At 38.0% G+C, this 19,495-nt stretch overlaps 1 protein-coding gene across 12 annotated transcripts in view; it reads right to left on the bottom strand.

Annotated features, from left to right (window-relative positions):
• PIK3CB (phosphatidylinositol-4,5-bisphosphate 3-kinase catalytic subunit beta) overlaps positions 1-19,495 on the bottom strand; it is a 224,566-nt gene that overhangs the window by 74,375 nt on the left and 130,696 nt on the right. For 11 of the 12 annotated variants that reach the window (XM_039488094.1, XM_039488093.1, XM_039488091.1 and 8 more), the window contains 5 exons: positions 16,726-16,951; positions 9,975-10,198; positions 4,768-4,947; positions 3,673-3,843; positions 2,622-2,711 (listed from right to left, as the gene is read on the bottom strand). In XM_039488094.1, coding sequence (XP_039344028.1) covers positions 2,622-2,711; positions 3,673-3,843; positions 4,768-4,947; positions 9,975-10,198; positions 16,726-16,951 — 891 coding nt within the window. The remainder of the gene's footprint in view (positions 1-2,621; positions 2,712-3,672; positions 3,844-4,767; positions 4,948-9,974; positions 10,199-16,725; positions 16,952-19,495) is intronic. The other variant, XM_039488102.1, reaches the window with a different exon arrangement.

The raw sequence follows: 19,495 nt of genomic DNA, 5'->3' as shown, positions 1-19,495 counted from the left end.
GGGTTGGGGCAGAGGAGAGGTGAGGGGTGTATAAGGGGGCTCAGGGGAGGGGGGCAGAGTGCAGGAGAGGTGTGGGGTGCAGCAGGAGGCTCAGGGCAGTAGGTTGGGGTACAGGAGAGGTGTGAGGTGTGGCAGGGAGCTCAGGGCACAGGAGAGGTGCAGCAAGGGGCTCAGGGCAGGGAGGTGGGGTACAGGAGGGGTTTGGGCTCCAGCCCGGTGCCACATACCTGGAACAGCTCTGGGATGGCCCTGCACTGCTTCCGGAAGCAGCCAGCACCATGTCTCTGAGGTCCCTGGGAGGGGGGGGGGGCAGAGGGCTCCACGTGCTGCTCTTGCCTATGGGTACCTCCCCTGAAGCTCCCACTGGCCATGGTTCCCCGTTCCCGGCCAATGGGAGCTTCGGGGGAGATACCCACAGGCAAGAGCAGTGCGCAGAGCCCTCTGCAACCCCTCCTCCAGGGGCTGCAGGGACATGGTGCCCATCACTTCCTGGAGCGGCACGGGGCCTGCGGTGCCACGGAGGTGGCAATCCCGCAGGCCAGATCCAAAGCCCTGAGGGGTCGGATCCGGCCCACTGGGTGTAGTTTGCCCACCCCTACTCTAGGGAGAAAGAGAACAAACCACATATGACAGATGATAGTGCACTATTGGAAAGCATTCAGATTCTACAGTGATAGGAGTTGCATAAGAATCTATAGAATAGAGTGGGATCGTGAAACTAGTGTCAAAATCTCAGTGCAAATCTGGCCTAATCTAATTAAAGAACTGGAACTTTAAAGACAAAATTGAAATTTTGAAACTGTGGAAAAACCAAACAGAGGTTAGAGCCTATAAGAGGAAGAAGATATTGACATTTGGTCAATAGAAACTATACCTGTGTCTTCCTTATTTTCTAGCATTTAAACTGAAGATATAGAATTGTACCCCAATTCTGTATTTGTGGAAGAGTCTGTCACAATTTGTTATATCAAAGTTGTGAAAAAACAAATAATCCAAAATTACAGAAGTCAGACTTTTTTCTATTTTTAAAATCTAGACTTCTGTTCAGCCTGCTCGCCATGAGTTAAATGTATTTTTAGCATGTTCAGAATAATTTAATCTAAACTTTGCAGTAAATTAGGCCATGAAAAAGCAATGTAATAAAACACTGTGCATACATGCATGAATCAGCAACAGCTGAGCTACTGAAACAGCAACACTAGCAAGCTCCTCCTCCTCCATGTGTGATAAGAAATGACCTAGGATCACTGAAATTATCAGAAAGTTCAGGGAGCATTCCGTTGTAACAAAAAATCAAAATTTCAAGATAAGAGTATATTTCAGTCATTCATTAGAAGCAAAGAACCAGGAATATGGACCTATTTCAAGGCAACTTAGAAGCTGTTGTCATAGTATTTGTGTTCATGCCAAAATGAAGAAATGCCAGAAATTTCAAAATAGATCCTTACCTCTGAAGGTTCCCAGTCCAAGCCCCAAAGGTTCAGATAAGCATAGAAGCTTTGAGGATTTTATTAGCACCATATCATCAAATCTTTTGAGATTTACTAATGACTCATTTTAAGAATGAAGAGATGAGAAGTTGGTTTTGCTTAAAGCTCCATAATTAAAATGTAGAAAGCGGTTTTCTGAAGTTTTCAGCCAATTATGAGGTCTATGATACTTTATGAGGCGCTATGGTGTGTATCTAAGTACATGAATGAAATTAAAATAAGTTTGAGAAGTTGGACAGTCAGTAGTTGTGAATTAGTTTTTAACAGAAACTATCTTGCTTTGGATAGAAAATTTCCTCTTATATTTGGCTCTAAAAATATAAATAAATCTCTATTTAAACCTAAAATGGAAGAAGAGCCAGAGACTGCATAATGTTGACAAGAGAATTTACTATTGATATTCATTGTACAAGTAAGGTGCTCAGATACTTAAGGCAGCTTACATTAACCTAACTCTATAGTGTAGACCAGGCCTCAGTATGATTATTCTTTATTTAATTGTCATCCAAACAAATTAGGAAAATTCATGCTGTTCTATTTCAGAAGCAAAGAGTTTGTAAGGTCTTTATGTAATTGTGTGGGACTGTGCAATAAATTCCCATGTGTTAACAACTTGTGGTCTGTGATGTAGCCATCTACAGTTTTACCGGAAGTGCTGTTGCAATTTTTGCTATGTTCAGCATGTTTAGAATATTAAAAACAGGATAGATTACACAGCAGCATGTGATCTAGACCCTTAGCTTTTATACAAGATACAGTTTAATCAGAGCTACATAAAACACTATATATCTAGTGTTGAATCAGAAGTGCATTCATATTTAATCTGTGCTCATGTATAAGGCATACATGTCTATATCACAATAGCTTGATCTGAATGCATACCTTTTGTGCCGAGATCACACCAAACATTAGACAAAAATTTGCTGAAAATCAGGGACAAATTAGACACGGCACTAAAGCATGCATCTTACTTTAGGCAGGTGGGTAGTGCAACTGGGACTATTCATGTGCATATTGCTTAAAGCCCTTGCTGAACTGGAGCTTTTATGAGCTGACATTCAGTAAACACTTTGCAAATTAATATGATCAGTCAGAAGAACGTCTCCTGATACTAGGCTCTACATTACTTACTTTGGCAGTTTCTTCTGTGTTCAACTTATTACCCTTTAACAGCATAATCTTGAAAGGGTTGCTAATATCCCACACACTCTGAGTCAGCTGCTGCAAGTAAAACAGAAATGTGGAAGTCTTTTTTTAAATGCAATTTAGTGATCTAGTATTTTACGTGTTAAATATTTTTGCAATATTCATGGATAAAGCTAAAAATGCATGATTAAATATTTAAACTAATTAATAAGAATTTTAAAAAAATGAATGAATGAATGAATGAATGAAAATTCAGCTATCATAGCCACAAGACCATTTCAGATGCCCTGAGGGAGCAGGAGAGGAATGAACCCATGTAAACCACATCTTGGGACTAAAATATGCCTGCTGTGATGGTTGACAAATCAGAATAATAAATGTTACCTCCTGTAAGTTTCAAACCTATTCATCTCGCATACATACAAGCCGTTTAAAAACAAAAACACAAAAAACTATGCAGTAATTAACTACTGTATCACTGAACAAAGTCTCTCCTTGTTCCCAGGATTCACACATATATAAATTGCAATCACATTCTGAGGATAGCAGTTTAATTAACATAGACTGATAACATTTAAAAAAAAATCCAATTGTCAGACATGATATTAAGAATTAGTAAAAATATTTCAGAGTTTATTGAAGTGGCAGCACTGTGCAGCAAATCTGGATTAAGAAGCAGACGCAAGACTGCAGCTGATGAAGAGCAGGCATGCAGTTGAAGCTGTGGACTCAATCGTTCCCCTCATGTAACCTCTCCACTGGTTAGTTACAGGTAATCACCTGCTCTTCTGGCTTGTAGTAAAAAGTAGTGACAGTAGTAGTGGAAAAGAGGCATTAATTTGGAAAAGGGTAAAAGAATCAAAATGGAAAGGACAGGGTAAAGGCTACAATGACTCTTATTCTTGATGTAATATCTTGAGCAACAATAGGAGACTCTTGGGAAAGAAGTATGAGAGGAAAAACACACAAAGAAAAAAGTCATCAGTGGCGTGTCTTAAGTTATTTTTGTTAGTAAATGTTCTCCATATCAACTTACAGTAACGGTTCGTGTTTTTTTTGGTGGCAGAGGAAGAGGAAGATTGGATGATTTTTGGTTTATGGCACCTTCTATGGCAATCATTTCCTGTTCACACATTTTCTTTATGCTGCAACACTCAACCAGTGTCAGGTGAGGAAGAATCCTGTTCATCACACACTTACGGATATACTGAAGCCAGACAGAAAATAGTTGTTACAAGCTGATACTTCCTCTCCTGATAAACCTAACACCTCTGTGATTTCTAAATATTATGTGATGTCACAAGCTATGTCAGACCCAAATTTGGAGCAATTAACTCCTGAAAATTATTGCATTTAGAAGGAAACTTCATAGAAAAAGGATATTAGTTTAAGCACTAATGTGAAATTTCTCTCATTACCATGAGAGTCACAGAGAATGCACTTGAAGTGTATGTAATGAGACAGCAGCAGTGCAGATACACTATTGTTTTACAGGAAGAAAAAGAGCCTTTGGCATGAATTATTATTATAAATTTGAGAGGTATTGTCACCTGAGAAACAAAATAACCATCCAAATAAAGCTGATTTTATAGTTATATATATTAAAAATAATGGGCCAGATTCTCAACTGATGTAAACTTGCATAGTTCCACTAAAGTCAGTGGAGCTTTACTGATTAACACCAGCTGAAAATTTGGCTCATTATGTCTAAAATTTAAAGTTGAGACAAACTGACTAAAAAAAATGTCTAAGCTCATGACAACACTTCAATCTGAACTAGTGTGATTATGGAGAGAGGAAAAAAAGCAGTCAGCCTTATTTTTAATATTCTAATGTTGTCCTTATTTTCTGAATCATGATATAATGCTACATTGGCTCTAATAAGCAAGATAAAATAGCTTTGTGTGGAAAATACATTCTACTTCTCAGCATGATAATCCTTGTGAAATTTTCTTTGAAACAACAATTTATTTTTGTGGTCAACAACACTTCTAAAATAAATAACCCAGCTCTTCCAAAAAAGTTAATTCCTCAACCAGAAGTTATTCCAGCATAATTGTGAATTAATTTTCCTTGTTTCCAGGCAAAACCCACTTTTGTCTTAAATTTAGAATTCAAAAAATTTCAATACCTGGAACTGAATTAATGGGTGGTCACCAAAAATATATTCCAGTCTTCCACTAATTTGCAACACATAGTCAGAAGGATCAACTTCGTCTTCCTTTCCATGGATAGTCAAACGTTTTCGGATTGCCAATTCATTCAGCTTGACAGGATTTATGTTAGGAGACACTTGAAAACTAAATACATCCTAACAACATAAAAAAGAAAGACTATTTAACACACAACTTTTCAGAGAAATGTATTAAAAGTAAGGAAAAATATAAAGTTTCATACCATGCTGTACACATATAAGTGAGAGCTTTCAGAAGCACCTAAGTGAATTAGGAGCCTAAATCACTTTCATGCTTTTGAAAATTTTGCTCAATATATTTCAAGTGGAGTGGATATTAGTTGTATTGATAAATGTCGCAAAAGTATCTGTCATAGTTGGATTCATAACCTGATACAAGGCTTGTGTATAGGTTTTTATTATTACTATTTTAAGTTATTTCATTTCTCTCAAGGAAAGGTTACTTCAGATATACAGATAACCTCATTTGGCATGTATCTAAGTTTCATATTTGCACTTTCCACAAAAAATGAAAAAAATTATGAAAATCTATGTTTAATATTATCATTAAGGCAACTATGGTTAATCTGTATTCAACTATTGCGAGTGAAACAGTAACCCTCCTAGATGCTATGAGATGGTTATCTCCTAATCCTAGCTATCAACAAGACAACTTTTAAGAGCACGAAAGCTTAAGTAGAAATATTAGTCTACCAAAACTGAATACACAATCAACATTTTAGTGTTTTCTATTTATGATTTTTATTTTTAAATTTTACCACAAAGGGATCAATAATATGAGAACAGTGTTTCTGGGAGCCCTTGACTTGCAGCCAAGCTCAAATAAGAAAAACATAAAACAAAGTCTATATTTGTAATATCTATCGGTTTTAAGCTTGCGAGTTTGAATGCTTTAAATCATAAAATTACTTGCCTTATTATTATTTGTCATGCAGCAGTGCCTAGTGGGTTCAACCAGGTCAAGACAAATAGCAAGTGACAGACCCTGCCCAAAGAGATTATAATCTAAGACCCAACACTGCACGTTCTTAATGGAACTGGTCACAGTGAATAAAGTTAAGCATGTACATAGGTCTTTGCAGGACTGGGACCCAAGGACTAAAACATGCAACTGCCTCTGCACAAGCTACCCATGAAGTCAGTTTCAGGATTATGGCCTAAATACAAGACGCAACAAGTGGGCAAAACAGATGCAACATAACACAGAGATATTTATCAAATTGTCCTGTAAGTAAAATCTTGCACAGAAAAAAAAAAAAAACAGGCGGGCAGTTAAAAAATTAGGCTATGCTAGCAGAATTATATTTCAAAAAAATATATTTGATTTTTTTGGGGGGAAGTGGCAGATACCGGATGAGATTATGTACAGAATATTGGAAGAACCTGAATTTTTCAGTGAAACATTTTAGATTGATTTCAGAGATTATATGCATATTCCCCATGCTGTTCTAAACTATTTTTTGATCTAAAAGCTAAAGTTATGTAGTTACTGTACCTAAATTAGTTTCTTTGAGACTATCACAGATACAAGTTACGGTGAAATTAAAGAGTCTCAAAAAGTAGAAATATTTCTTCCATAGAAACCTTCCCTCTCTCCCTTCTCAACATATGTTATACACAAGTTGATTTGTAACAACACACACAGAGTTTTCATTTAAAAAATACGCTAGAAAAATGTAATCACTCTAAAAGCAATTTACAAATGTACTGTGGTCTAGCTTGCATTATTTTGTCTTGCATCTTATTTATATATAGATTTCTTGGTAAAAAGCCAAGCCTCTCAAATGGAAAATTATAACCATAATAAACTAAATTAAAATCAATTCAACGTTTTCTCAATTTTAAAATGGTATGGTCCACATCAGCCTCCCTTCCTACAGCTGTTGCCAGACCCCAGGGGCCTCTTTTGTCCCCTTACCCTCACCATAACTAATGTGAGGGAGCCATGGAGTGAAGCGATCTCTCCCCACAATTGCTGAAGCTGTATTACAGACTCTTATTTGGGGGGTATCTTTACATGTATTTAAATGTGTGAGAGAGGTGGTTTCTCTCTCGATCAAGGAGCCAATTTGATTAATGTCATAGTTGGTTGATGTATTCTAGGCAGCTAATCTTGGGGATTATTAGATAATTATTTTGGGGATAACCCTTTTTGTAATTCCTCAGTTTGCTCTCCCTGGTTGAAAGGAGATGCCACTCTTCATTCTTTATTTTTTTAATTCTCTTTTGATTATTGCTTTTATAAAACTAACAAAGCACAAACAGAAACATCCATATAGCGCTAATGTACCAAAGTAGAACTATTAATGGCTGTTGGAACCAACTGGCATCAGAAATGGACTGGGAAGCAATGGAGGGACCATAAGACAGATTTGATGTGTTCACAGCAGCCTAAGCCATGGAGAAGGCAGGCAGCCACATTCTGCACTAGCTACAATTTTCACAGTGTTTTTGTAACAGCTTCAGATACAAAGAATTACAGTAAATTAATCTGGAAGTGACAAATACATGAGCCTCTGGAGCCAGGCCTTTGTTGGGAAGGTACGAGAGAAAATTCGTATTAAGCTGGACGTGGAAGAATGTTGTTATTGTTGTTTTGTCACTGATTACCCAGCCTCAACTATGTAGTCAGGCTTATTCTTTTTCACCAGATCAGCAAAGTTCTTCTTTACTGTTTCCAATCAATCACTTTTCAATCAGAGAGATTTCATTAGTATCAAGTTTAAAATCAGAACAGTTGATTTAAGAGTATGAATAGCTAAGAACTGGGTCAGAATTTGCACCATATGTACTCAATGGTTCTGAGAACTCTCTTTTAAAATCAGCCATCCTGATTCATTCTAGTGCTGTAAAAACAAAGGGAGCCAGACTCTAAGAAGTCATTCCTTCAGAGAACATTTGGGTACAAATGGGAAACAAATTCTATAAAATGCCTGGGGATTCAAATCTCAGACAGTCATGAAAAGCTCTACAATTTAAATGTCACTACTTCAACAAAAAGATCTGGAGTGCTGGAGGAAGTATGCAATTTCTTGGCTGGGAAGAACAGTCACAGTCAAAATGAATATTTTGCCAATATTATCTTTCTTGTTTCAAACTCTTTCTAGTGATCATCCCAGATAAAACCCTAGCAGGAACACAGAGGATATTTTTAGAATTAATATGGAATAAGAAAAGACTACAAGTGAGTGCGGATACTTTGTACAGAACTACTCGAACAGAATGGAGACTAGCTAATCCAAATATTCTATAGTATTATTAAAACAAATCAAAGCGGTGGTGGCTTGGGAGAGCTCTAACTCAGCCAAACACTGGGTTATAGAACAATTGTGGCAATGTAAACACTGCTAGACTACCATGGATTAATACAATATTATGCTTTCCAGAAATTTATACACATCCTTTAGCAAAGGCTACTCTATGGGTTTGGGATAGAACTAGGGATAAGTGCTTTCCCCTTACCAATGACACCCATTTACAAAAATCCAGACCTTAACCTAATCACAAACCAGAGAGCTTTAAAGATTGGGAGAGATGGAATACAAATAGTTGGTCACCTATTCAGTAAAGAAACTTTTCTAACTTGTTTAGAACTCAAAGCTAGCTTTAACTTGCCCACTTTCCCTGGGTATGACTACTTTCAAAGTTAGGTATTATGTTTCTCAGCTTTCTAAAAAAACTTTTATACCGAAAATTAACTTTAATACAAGTAATAGTATCAACCATGATTAAGAAACAAATTTTTAAAACTAATTCATAACCAATGTTGGCAGACAAATTTCCTAGCGCCCCCCCCCACCCAATCCACATATGAAAGGACCATGACAAATTACGACAGAGGAATAGAATTTGATCTAGAAAAGAGAACCAGTGACCTCAGTCTGTAGCACCATAGAAGAAAATGTCTTTAGGGTACTGTTTCAGTGGTTCCTCATGCCAGTCATGTTAAAAAAAAAATAGAGAGATTGAATGGGGATAAGTGTTGGAGAGATTTTCTTTAAAAATGACACTTTGTGCATATATGGTAGATATGTCCTGTCATGAGAGAGTATTGGGATGCAATCTGTAATCAAATATCACAAGTGGATGGACAATTTATTACTAATCCCCCATGGACTTCCTAGCAGAAACAGTTGTGCAAAAAGAAGAATGAATCTCTTATCTTCTGGTAGCTGCTTGGACACTCAAAGGATCTCACTGGAAAAGGAAAAATATTCTAACGGCAGAGGTATGGTTTAGAAAAATATGGGAGGTTATGAAAAAGTTAACTACCAATTATGTACCCAGCAAAATAGAGGACAAATAGATACTTAGATAATGGGGTACCATGTATTCACTACTCAAAGTACATTCACCTCCAAAAAATTAGCACATCTGCCCAGTTTTTTGTTTTTTTAATATTTGATAAACATGCCTGCCCTGTTAAATGTATAATCAGAGATTTTATTCAATTTTATAAAATTAGTAGAAATGATATCATATATGTGATGTAATTATGCTCATTCTGTAAAAAGGTAACACCGTGTTAAATAGGCAGATTATTCCTGTATGTTTCTTTAAATAACTCACTGTTATAATGATTATTGTTTTGTTTCTAATATTTAAATGGCAAGATTTGTAAACCTGTTAATATTTATTAATTAAATAAAAGTAGTTTATAAAAAAAAGCAAAGGGAGAACAGTTGGAAGCATGAGATAAGACCTCTTTGTGCTGGACGCCTAAAAGTAACTCTTCATGCTTGTGAAAGCAATAATCCAAAGAGAATTAAAATAAAACTGGCTTGAAACTAGTGCTTTTTTCCCTTCTGGACAGGAAGTGCAATTTCTGGGTTATTAGCTGGATTACACTTAAATTTCAACATTAACTATTTTTTAAATAAAGTTTTTTGTTTGTGCATGAGCACTATTATTTACAAGACAAAGAGAAATCTAGTGCCTTATGCTTTTCCGAGGGTAGTTATACACTGTAATTCACAACCTGATTGCTACTAAATTAAGCCCAAAGATGTTCAACAGTGAAGAGCAGATTGTTTGGTGCTCACACCAAAGCCAACATGAAGTGTAGTTCACATATGAACTGTGATCCCAAATCAAAAAGTACATGTATGTAAAAAGACTCCTATTCTGGCATCTAGTAACTCTACCTGGCACTTATCAAAATGAATGGCCACTACAAGATTTCCACCATAGAGTTTATCTTGGAAGTTTTCTGGGATTGAGAGTTCTTGTTCTGGTGGATAGCTGTGCTTTAGCCAGTCAACCCAGGACAGGCCCACAAGCGACAGGAGTTTCTCTTCACTGATTCGCCGCATTTTACTACGGAATTCTTTCACTTCAGGGTCCTGTAAGGCATCAAACTCATGGAGGCCTAAAAAGATTCAATCAAACAAGGAATATTTAGTTGCATAAATATTGTATAGCTATTTTCACCCACTCACCCTCAAAACCTTTGTTAACCGAGTTAAGACTGCTTATGTGCTTTTTTTTTTAAATCAATATAATCACTAAAAACAAAGAAAAGCACCAGTTAAGGCTCAATGAACATGCCATTAACCTCAGTTTTCCCACCTAAACATTTTTTGCTTCCAAAATAGCACAGAAAATTCTAATCTCTCCAGGACAGTTTTTGTACCAGACCTGGAATTCAAATCAGTAATGCAAAGAAGAACTTTAGTCCTGCTCTAAAAGAAAACCACAATGCAATGTTAATCATGGACTCACTACCACAACCTATGTAAGATGTTACAAGATACTTAATATTTTGCACACAGCATTTTTCTATAGAATTTTTATGCCCAGAACAAAAAGTCATGCATAAAATTGGGGAGAAAAAACACACCCCATTTCTAAAATAAAGCAGTTAACACACTACATTTGTGTTCCTCATAACATTTTTACGTGATTATGAAGAGACTTATTAAAACCATACCAAGTCACAGCTTGAAAAGTTTTAATGTCACCTATTAGCCAGAGCCCAATTTGTTCTAGGGGCAACATCCTGGCAAGAAACCCTGCTCTCCAGCCTAGCTACCAAAAAGGGGAGAGTTCCTCAGTTTCATGCCAGACTATGGTCCCTGGATTTTACTTGTGGACTCTACCATTTTTAATAGGATTTAGATAAATAATTTTAAAAAGAGACATTCTGAACAAAAAATTCTAGAAGACAGAAGAGCTTGGCTTTTTCTACCTCAGAAACCTATAGAAAATGAATAATCTAAACTGAAATTCCTCCCCTTGAAGCCAAATACAAGCAACGGTACTTCTTAAACATACAGCAGAGAATTTGGTTGCTTTGCAAATCTCCTGGTCTAAGATTTTTTGTTCAGATCCATATATGACATTAGGAAAAACTTCCCAACTGTCAGGGTGGTTAAGCACTGAGATAAATTGCCTACGGAGGTTGTGGAATCTCCATCATTGGAGATTTTTAAGAGCAGCTCAGACAAACACCTGTCAGGAATGGTCTAGATCAGGGTGGGCAAACTTTTTGGCCTGAGGGCCACATCTGGGTGGGGAACTTGCATGCAGGGCCATGAATGTAGGGCTGGGGTGCAGGAGGGAGTGCAGGGTGTGGGAGAGGGTATAGTGTGCAGGAAGGGGCTCAGGGTAAGGGGTTGGGGCAGAGGAGCGGTGCGGTGTGTACAAGGGGGCTCAGGGGAAGGGGTTGGGGTGCAGGAGGCATGCGGCAGGGGGTTGGTGTTCAGGCAGGGTGCTCAGGTCAGGGAGTTGGGTTGCAGGGTGCAGGAGGGGTTCAGGCTCTGGCCCACTGCTGCTTACCTGAAGCGGCTCCGGGGTGGCCTGCCTGCCCTGGCCCCGCGCCACTCTCAGAAGCGGCTGGCACCACATCCCTGTTGCCCCTGGGGGAGGGGGACAGAGGGCTCTGCATTGGCCTCCCATTCCTGGCCAATGGGAGCCACATTGAGAGGTACGCACAGGCAAGGGCAGCACACACAGCGCTCTGCCACCCCTCCTCCAGGGGCAGCAGGGACACGATGCCAGCCGCTTCCGGGAGCAGGAGGAGGCCCGTGGCACCACGGGGCTGGCAATTCCGTGGGTCTGAGTTTGCCCACCCCGGTCCAGATAATACTTAGTCCTGCCATGAGTGCAGGGGATTGGACTAGATGACCTCTCAAGGTCCCTTCCAGTCCTATGATTCTATGCTTATTTTGCTTAGTAAGTAAGTTTTAACTTCACTTTATTCCTGTTCATCCTTCAGAACCAGAAGAGCTGCTGAGTGAACTGACTATTCTGGGTGGAGCATTCCATACAATTTTTAATTCAGTTTTGAGAGCAGAAATGTTAATGCAGTCTGGGGTAAGGACTCAGTTCAACAGCAAGAACAAAAGCCTCTCCAGATCACTGCTAAATAAGAGAGCACTCCTACTCCGGGACCCCAAAAGATCGCAAAATTAAACCGCTTTACCTCCCTGCTCCCTCCCATCCTGCAAGGCAACAGATGGTAGGTAAAGCAGTGTGGCCAGACATAGCTTGAAGACATCAAGGAGAAAGGGTTTGCAAGCCACCAGTTCTCTTTCCCACAAATAATTAGGAGAAGGTAGAAGAAGAGGATGGAAAGATGGTCTGGTGGCTTACAAGAACTAATGGTGTAGCAAACAGACAAGTTTACCCTAGCATTTCTCTTGGTGATTTTTGAACTAGTACAAATCTGATACTCCAGTCAAAACCAAAAGATTAAAAATTTGCACAAACCAAATTCACTGGTGTAGCTTTGCTAAACCTATGTAAACCAAAAGCAGAAAGATCTCAGCTTTACTTCTTCAATACCTAATGAAGCAAAGGCATATATGAACATCACATTTCTCTCACTTTGAAAAATATTCTCCAAATTGTGTTAAAGCACCTTTTGAAAACCAGGCAAAGTTCATAATGGAATGAATTATTTTTCCAAAGCACAAAATAGGAGCCCAAGGCTAGCTCTGTACATAAATGTCTTGCAGAATCATAAAAACTGAAATAATTAATCAAATAATCTTTCAGAATACTATTTTTGGAATGTTTAAACAGGCTATGTCAGTAGTGGCTCCATTGTCAGTTTGAACAAACAAGCAGACAGTTTGCTGCTGAAACCTAAACAAAACTTGCAGTCTGTATAAAAGGACTAACAATTCTCCATTGTTTTGCTATGCAATGTATGACCTCACTAGTCCCTATTTGTCTTCATTTGTATCTGCAAGTGAATAATTTGACTATGTATTTAAAGATGAAAATTCTGTACTAAAGAGGCCTAAAGCAATTCACTCATAGAGCAATGTTAAGCCTCTACAAAATAGCTTAACAGTTTTTCATTGTATGTTGAAAGATGTCTACAGTGCAACTATTAAGAAACCATGAATCATACCAAGCTAGCTGAAGCAAAAAGCCACCAACTACGCAAAACAAGAATAGGTTTCTACTAGGGCTGTCGATTAATCACAATTAACTCACTCAATTAACTGAAAAAAATAAATGGCAATTAATCACAGTTAAACAGTAAAAAGAACAGGAGTACTTGTGGCACCTTAGAGACTAACAAATTTATTTCAGCATAAGCTTTCGTGGGCTACAGCTCACTTCTTTGGATGCATAGAATGCATTTGTTAATCTCTAAGGTGCCACAATACTCCTGTTCTTTTTGCGGATACAGACTAACACGGCTGCTACTATGAAACCAGTTAAACAGTAGAATACTAATTGAAATTTATTAAAATATTTTTGGATGTTTTTCTACATTTTCAAATATATTGATTTCTATGAAAAAACAGAATAGAAAGTGTACAGTGCTACATTTATTACAAATATTTGCACTGTAAAAAATGATAAAAAATATTTTCAGTTCAACTCATGCAAGTCCTGTAGTGTAATTTCTTTATCATGAAAGTGTAACTTACAAATGTAGATTTGTTTTTGTTAGGTAACTGCACTCAAAACCAAAACAATGTAAAACTTTAGAGCCTACAAGTTCACTCAGTCCTACTTGTTCAGCCAATCACTAAGATAAACACGTTTGTTTACATTTACGGGAGATACTGCTGCCTGCTTCTTATTTACAATGTCGCCTGAAAGTGAGAACAGGTATTTGCATGGCACATTTGTAGCTGGCACTGCAAAGTATTTATGTGCCAGATATGCTAAACATTCACATGTCCCTTCATGCTTCGGCCACTATTCCAGAGGACATGCTTCCATGATGATGATGCTCATTAAAAAATAAATAATGTGTTAATTAAATTTGTGACTGAACTCCTTTGGGGAGAATTGTATGTCTCCTGTTCTGTTTTACCCACAATCTGCCAAATATTTCATATTCTAGCAGTCTTGGATGATGACCCAGCACATGTTCATTTTAAGAACACTTTTACAGCAGATTTGACATAACGCAAAGAAGGTATCAATTTGAGATTTCTAAAAATAGCTACAGCACTCAACCCAAGGTTTAAGAATCTGAAGTGCTGTCCAAAATCTGAGAGGGACAAGGTACGGAGCTTGCTTTCAGAAGTCTTAAAAGAGAAACACTCAGATGCAGAAACTACAGAACCCGAACCACCAAAAAATTGAATCAACTTTCTGCTGGTGGCATCTGACTCAGATGATGAAAGTGAACATGTGTCGGTTCACTCTGCTTTGGATCGTTATTAAGCAGACCCGATCATCAGCATGGATGCATGCTCTCTGGCAGAGCCATCCCTTGGGTAGGGCAAATTGGGGCTACTGCTCCAGGCCCTGCACTTTGGGGGGCCCCGCAGGTTGGTGTGATTGGCCGGTGCAGTCGGTCCTGGAAGAGATGAATCCATCATTTCTGCTCCAGGCCCTGCACCCCGCTAGGGACAGCCCTGTATGTCTGGAATAGTGGTTGAAGCATAAAGGGACATGTGAATCTTTAGTGCATCTGGCATGTAAATATCTTGCGACACCAGCTACAACAGTGCCATGCAAACATCTGTTCTCACTTTCAGGTGACATTGTAAACAAGAAGCAGGCAGCATTATCTCCTGCAAATTGTAACCAAACTTGTTTGTCTGAGCAATTGGCTGAAGTAGGACTGAGTGGACTTGTCGGATCTAAAGTTTTACATTATTATTTTATTTTTGAATGCAGGGTTTTTTTGTACATAATTCTACATTTGTAAGTTCAACTTTCATGACAAAGAGATTGCACTACAGTACTTGTATTAGGTAAACTGAAAAATACTGTTTCTTTTGTTTTTTACAGTGTAAATATTTGTAATAAAAAATAAAGTGAGCACTGTACACTTTATATTCTATTTTTTAATTGAAGTCAATATATTTGAAAATGTAGAAATCATCCAAAAATATTTAAATAAAAAGTATTCTATTATTGTTTAATCATGCGATTAATCACAATTAGTGTTTTTAATTGCTTGACAGCCCTATTTACTACCTTCTTACACACATTAGGATCCTTATCGTAACACCCTTCACCGTAGAATACTTTTTTCTGATCACTAATTATCCATTGCATTCTACCATTAACTTGATAACACTGGTCTTAGAATTCCAATAGCCATAGTGTCATGTACTGATGTATGACAGACTGAAGTTTAAAATGCCCCTAAGAGAGATTCTTACTTTGATTAAGGACCAGCCCCAACAGGCTCCAAAAGGAATTTTATCTAGCCTTCCCAGTTAGGTTTTGAGGGAGAAAGAAGGATACAACTAAACAGGCCTTTAAAATCAACTCAGGTGTTAGGAATGTCTTTGGAGGTAGACCCTTGATCTTCTGTTTCAGACAGATGTTAATGTGATATAGAAGTTTTGTACTGTGAGTTTCAAGGGGCCTCCTCTCCGGCAAGATGTATCACAAGGAAAATAAAAAACAACCATCCCCACCTCTCTCTCTCACACACACACACACACACACACACACACTTACGGGATGGGGGAGCAGGAAAATATTTGTCTGTAATTCTTCTTTGGAAATATCTCATGGGATTCTCACTTATGGGTCTCATGATCCCTGTGTGAAACTGGCAGAATTCCTCCTAACCCAAAGCTTTTTGGTCCTCTGAGGCAGCAGTAGTTCAAAATGAGCCCAGTTCTACTAATCCCTGACTAGCAAAGGCCACTACTACCACTACCCTTATAAACATCAAGCCATATGCTTTTTGATTATGATTAGGCAGGAGCTACAACTATTATCACTACCATATCAGCTCTTTCATCTCTGTTCTTTTTGGTTCTCTGCAGAAAACTCCTTGCCTGATTGTGGACAATCAAGGACTGGCTAAGGCTGAAGTAGCTGCAGGTGGAGAAGCACGAACCGTGCAAGCAGGGAGGTCTGTGCTGAGTGCTTCTTCTGTCTCAAAAGTCAAACTTCTTTGAGCTAGGGAGTTCTGCTAAATCTCATGCTGGGAGCTGGAGGCCAAAGACTGAGAACCCATTAAAGATCATATCTTCGGAAAATTGATCTAAGTGGCTGTAAATGTCATGCCACTGTCATCACGAATCAGAAGTGACTTGGATTTTTATTATTTTTGTTAAATTACATTTCAAACTAGTAGTAAGGCACTTTATCCACTTCATGTCTCTTGCACTTTTTAGATGGTTCCAGCCACTTGAACATCATTATTGTGCATTATGACTTCACCAGATATGTGCAATAATTGCTCAGAAATACACTGTATCGTTTATTTTTGTTAATTCTATTTATTCTGGTTACAAAAATGAGCTCACTACAATTTTTGAAACTTCCAATGTAAGTGTTATAATGGTGTTTAAAAAAATTCTAAAGTTACATTTTCTATCTGCTTTAGAATGGGTAGTTCTAGAAGATAAGGGCTGAGGCAGAGATATCTTGGCCTCTGTGAAACTAACTTACACAAAATAAATTCTCCCTCCTTTTTCCAAATAAAACAAAAGAGAAAAAATTCAAAATTACCTTTTCCTATAAGGACACCTATTTTGGAATCCAATTTTTCCCCTGGGTCACAGTTCCTTGTCACTAGTTTGAGGACAGGAAGAAAGGGTCTAACATCACACAACCTTCGCGTTTCATCCTCTAGTTCCTCACGTACAGCCGTCTGGTTCACACATGAGAACATATAAGAGTCAATCTCCATAAGGAGATGAAATAGAGGGTAGCTGTGTGCCTGCTTCCATAGTAGCTGCAAATAAGAAATAGATAGACATCTATTAAGGTACCAAAAGCAATGTTGAGGGTTACGCTTAAAATTTATCTTTGGAAAGCTGATATTCTTCACAATGTTAGGGCTTTATCCTAATGGCACGGTCCCATCGATTTCAGGATCAGACCATTGTGAGACACTCAGATACTACACTGATAGGGCCATATCAATATGAGAGAGAGAGAGAGAGAGAGAATTGGGCTCTAGAATGTGCTCCTGAATTATAGTACTGGAAAATCAACATACAGTGAAAAAACTGGCTGAACTGTTTGCCAGCTTATTTAATTCTTATACCTACATACCAGTGTATTTGTTAGGCCTTGTCTTTACTGCTTAAAAAAGGTATATTTTTACCTCAGGGTAACTAAGGCATGTGAGCTACCTGCAGATAAAATCATAGTGAAGACAAGGCATAGTAGTTTTATGTGAGGCAAACTAGGAGAGGTCAGCCCCCATGGGGATGTATAATGCTGACTTATCATAGTTTACCTGGTGGTAAAACTAACATGCCTTATCTTCATTGCATTTTTACCTGGAGAACGCTCATATGCATTAAGTTACCCTGAGGTAAAATTCACTTTTTTTTTTTTAAAGTAGCAAAGACAAGGCTTTAATTTAAAATAATAACAGAGCACAGACAGATCCTAGAACCAGAGCTCCTTTGTGCTGCTCAGCAAGCTGTCACTCTCCTCCATCACTCTGGTGCCTCCCCGCATCACAACCATCTCCTTTCCCAAAAAAATTTGCGGATCATTTTTTCTCCTATTCTCATTCACAGTGAAAGATCTGGAAGATACTAGAGGGAGGAGACAGAGTATGAGCAAAGGGAAGACATGTTGAGAATTTCAAAAAATAAGACTGATAAATAATTGTATCTATTGTTTCCATTTAATATTAATTCTTTCCACATTTCTAAAAATCACAGCTATGTACATAGAGTGGTTGGGCTAAACAACTGATACTATAGAGGTTTCATGCTTTTTTCAGTAATTCCAATAAGTTGTGTGATTTATTTTATCACTATGCTGAGTAAAAAAAATTCTTTACACTTTGGCAAACACATTTCCCATCAACAATTTCTTCCCATAAAAATTCAGACTTAAGTCTTTTGACCAATTTTCATCCCATGTATCTATTACATTTAAATTACCAGTATATCAAACCAAAAAATGAACTTTCAGTATTTTCATCTTATGTTTGACATACTGTTGTGTTATAGGGATAGGGTAGCTACCCTTTAAATAATTTGTGACCCCTCCAATATGTTCAGTGTTTTAGAAGCCACCAGAAACCATATCAGCAGTATGGATGTAGCTAGGCCTTGCATGTTTGTGTATATTTAGTAAACATGAATATCTGTGATACAACAGTGCCCATATTTCTTCATTTTTTGTTGTTACATAATAAACAAGAGACAGATACACTAAACGCCAGAGCCTCACTGTACTAGGTACAAACATATAAATTATATACCTGCCCAAAGGAACTTACAATCTAAGTTTCATCTAACACAATACAGTAGAACCTGAGTTACAAACACCAGTTATAAACTGAACAGTCACCCAAACACCTCATTTAGAACCACAAGTATGCAATCAGGCAGCAGCAGAGACCAAAAGAAAAAGCAAACAGTACAGTACTGTGTTAAATGTAAACTACTGAAAAAATAAAGGGAACACAGAATTTTTTGTTTGCATGGTTGTGATGCACTCCATATGCTTTATAAAAATGTTTGTAAGTGTGAACATAATGTAACTGGAATATGCTTTATGCAAAAGGTCTCTTGTAAGGTATCACTGCAAAGCTTATAATCTACTGAGTGTGTTCATCCTATTTGTATGCATGTATCATTCTTGTATCTGTAACTAGAAAAATGAAGTATAACTCTGAAGTCCTATTGTAATTATGCCAAGTGTGGGCCATTAATGGTGGCTTGGAATCTTGCCATTGACTAACTAGGACAATTGGTTGTAAATGGCTCTGTTTACTTGCAAGCCTTCCTGTGAGTCAGTCCAGGAAGAATGGAGGCTTGGGGTCTCACAGGACATGTGTCCATGTCACCTGGTACTGGAATCCATCTTAAACCTAGTACTTTTCCATTTAGAAGAAGAGGTGGGAACCCAGAGAGACAAAAGATCCCCACCTTGTGCCAAAGATATCAAAGGGGGTGGAACAGAACAGAAGGGTCCGAGTCATGTGAAATCCCCTGCTTTTCACCTAAGACGCCTGCTGGAACTAACAAGGTCTGTACCAGGGGAAAGGATTGGGTCCAGACTAGGAAGGAGTCTAGGTGACATTCCCAAGGAGGTCTCTGTGACTGAACCCGTCACAATGGTAACGTTTCAAAACTGTATTAAGTCAATGTTCAGCTGTAAACTTTTGAAAGAACAACCGGAACATTTTGTTTGGAATTACGAACATTTCAGAGTTATGAACAAGCTCCATTCCTGAGGTGTTCGTATCTCTGAAGTTCTACTGTAGATTGATATGACAAACTGGTGGGAGCACAAGGTAACAATGAGA

The sequence above is a fragment of the Mauremys reevesii genome, linkage group 9 (assembly GCF_016161935.1).
Source record: "Mauremys reevesii isolate NIE-2019 linkage group 9, ASM1616193v1, whole genome shotgun sequence".
In the NCBI taxonomy this organism is placed as follows: Eukaryota; Metazoa; Chordata; order Testudines; family Geoemydidae; genus Mauremys; species Mauremys reevesii.
Note: the sequence above shows the minus strand (reverse complement) of the source record. Positions and strands in the feature narration are given on the sequence as shown.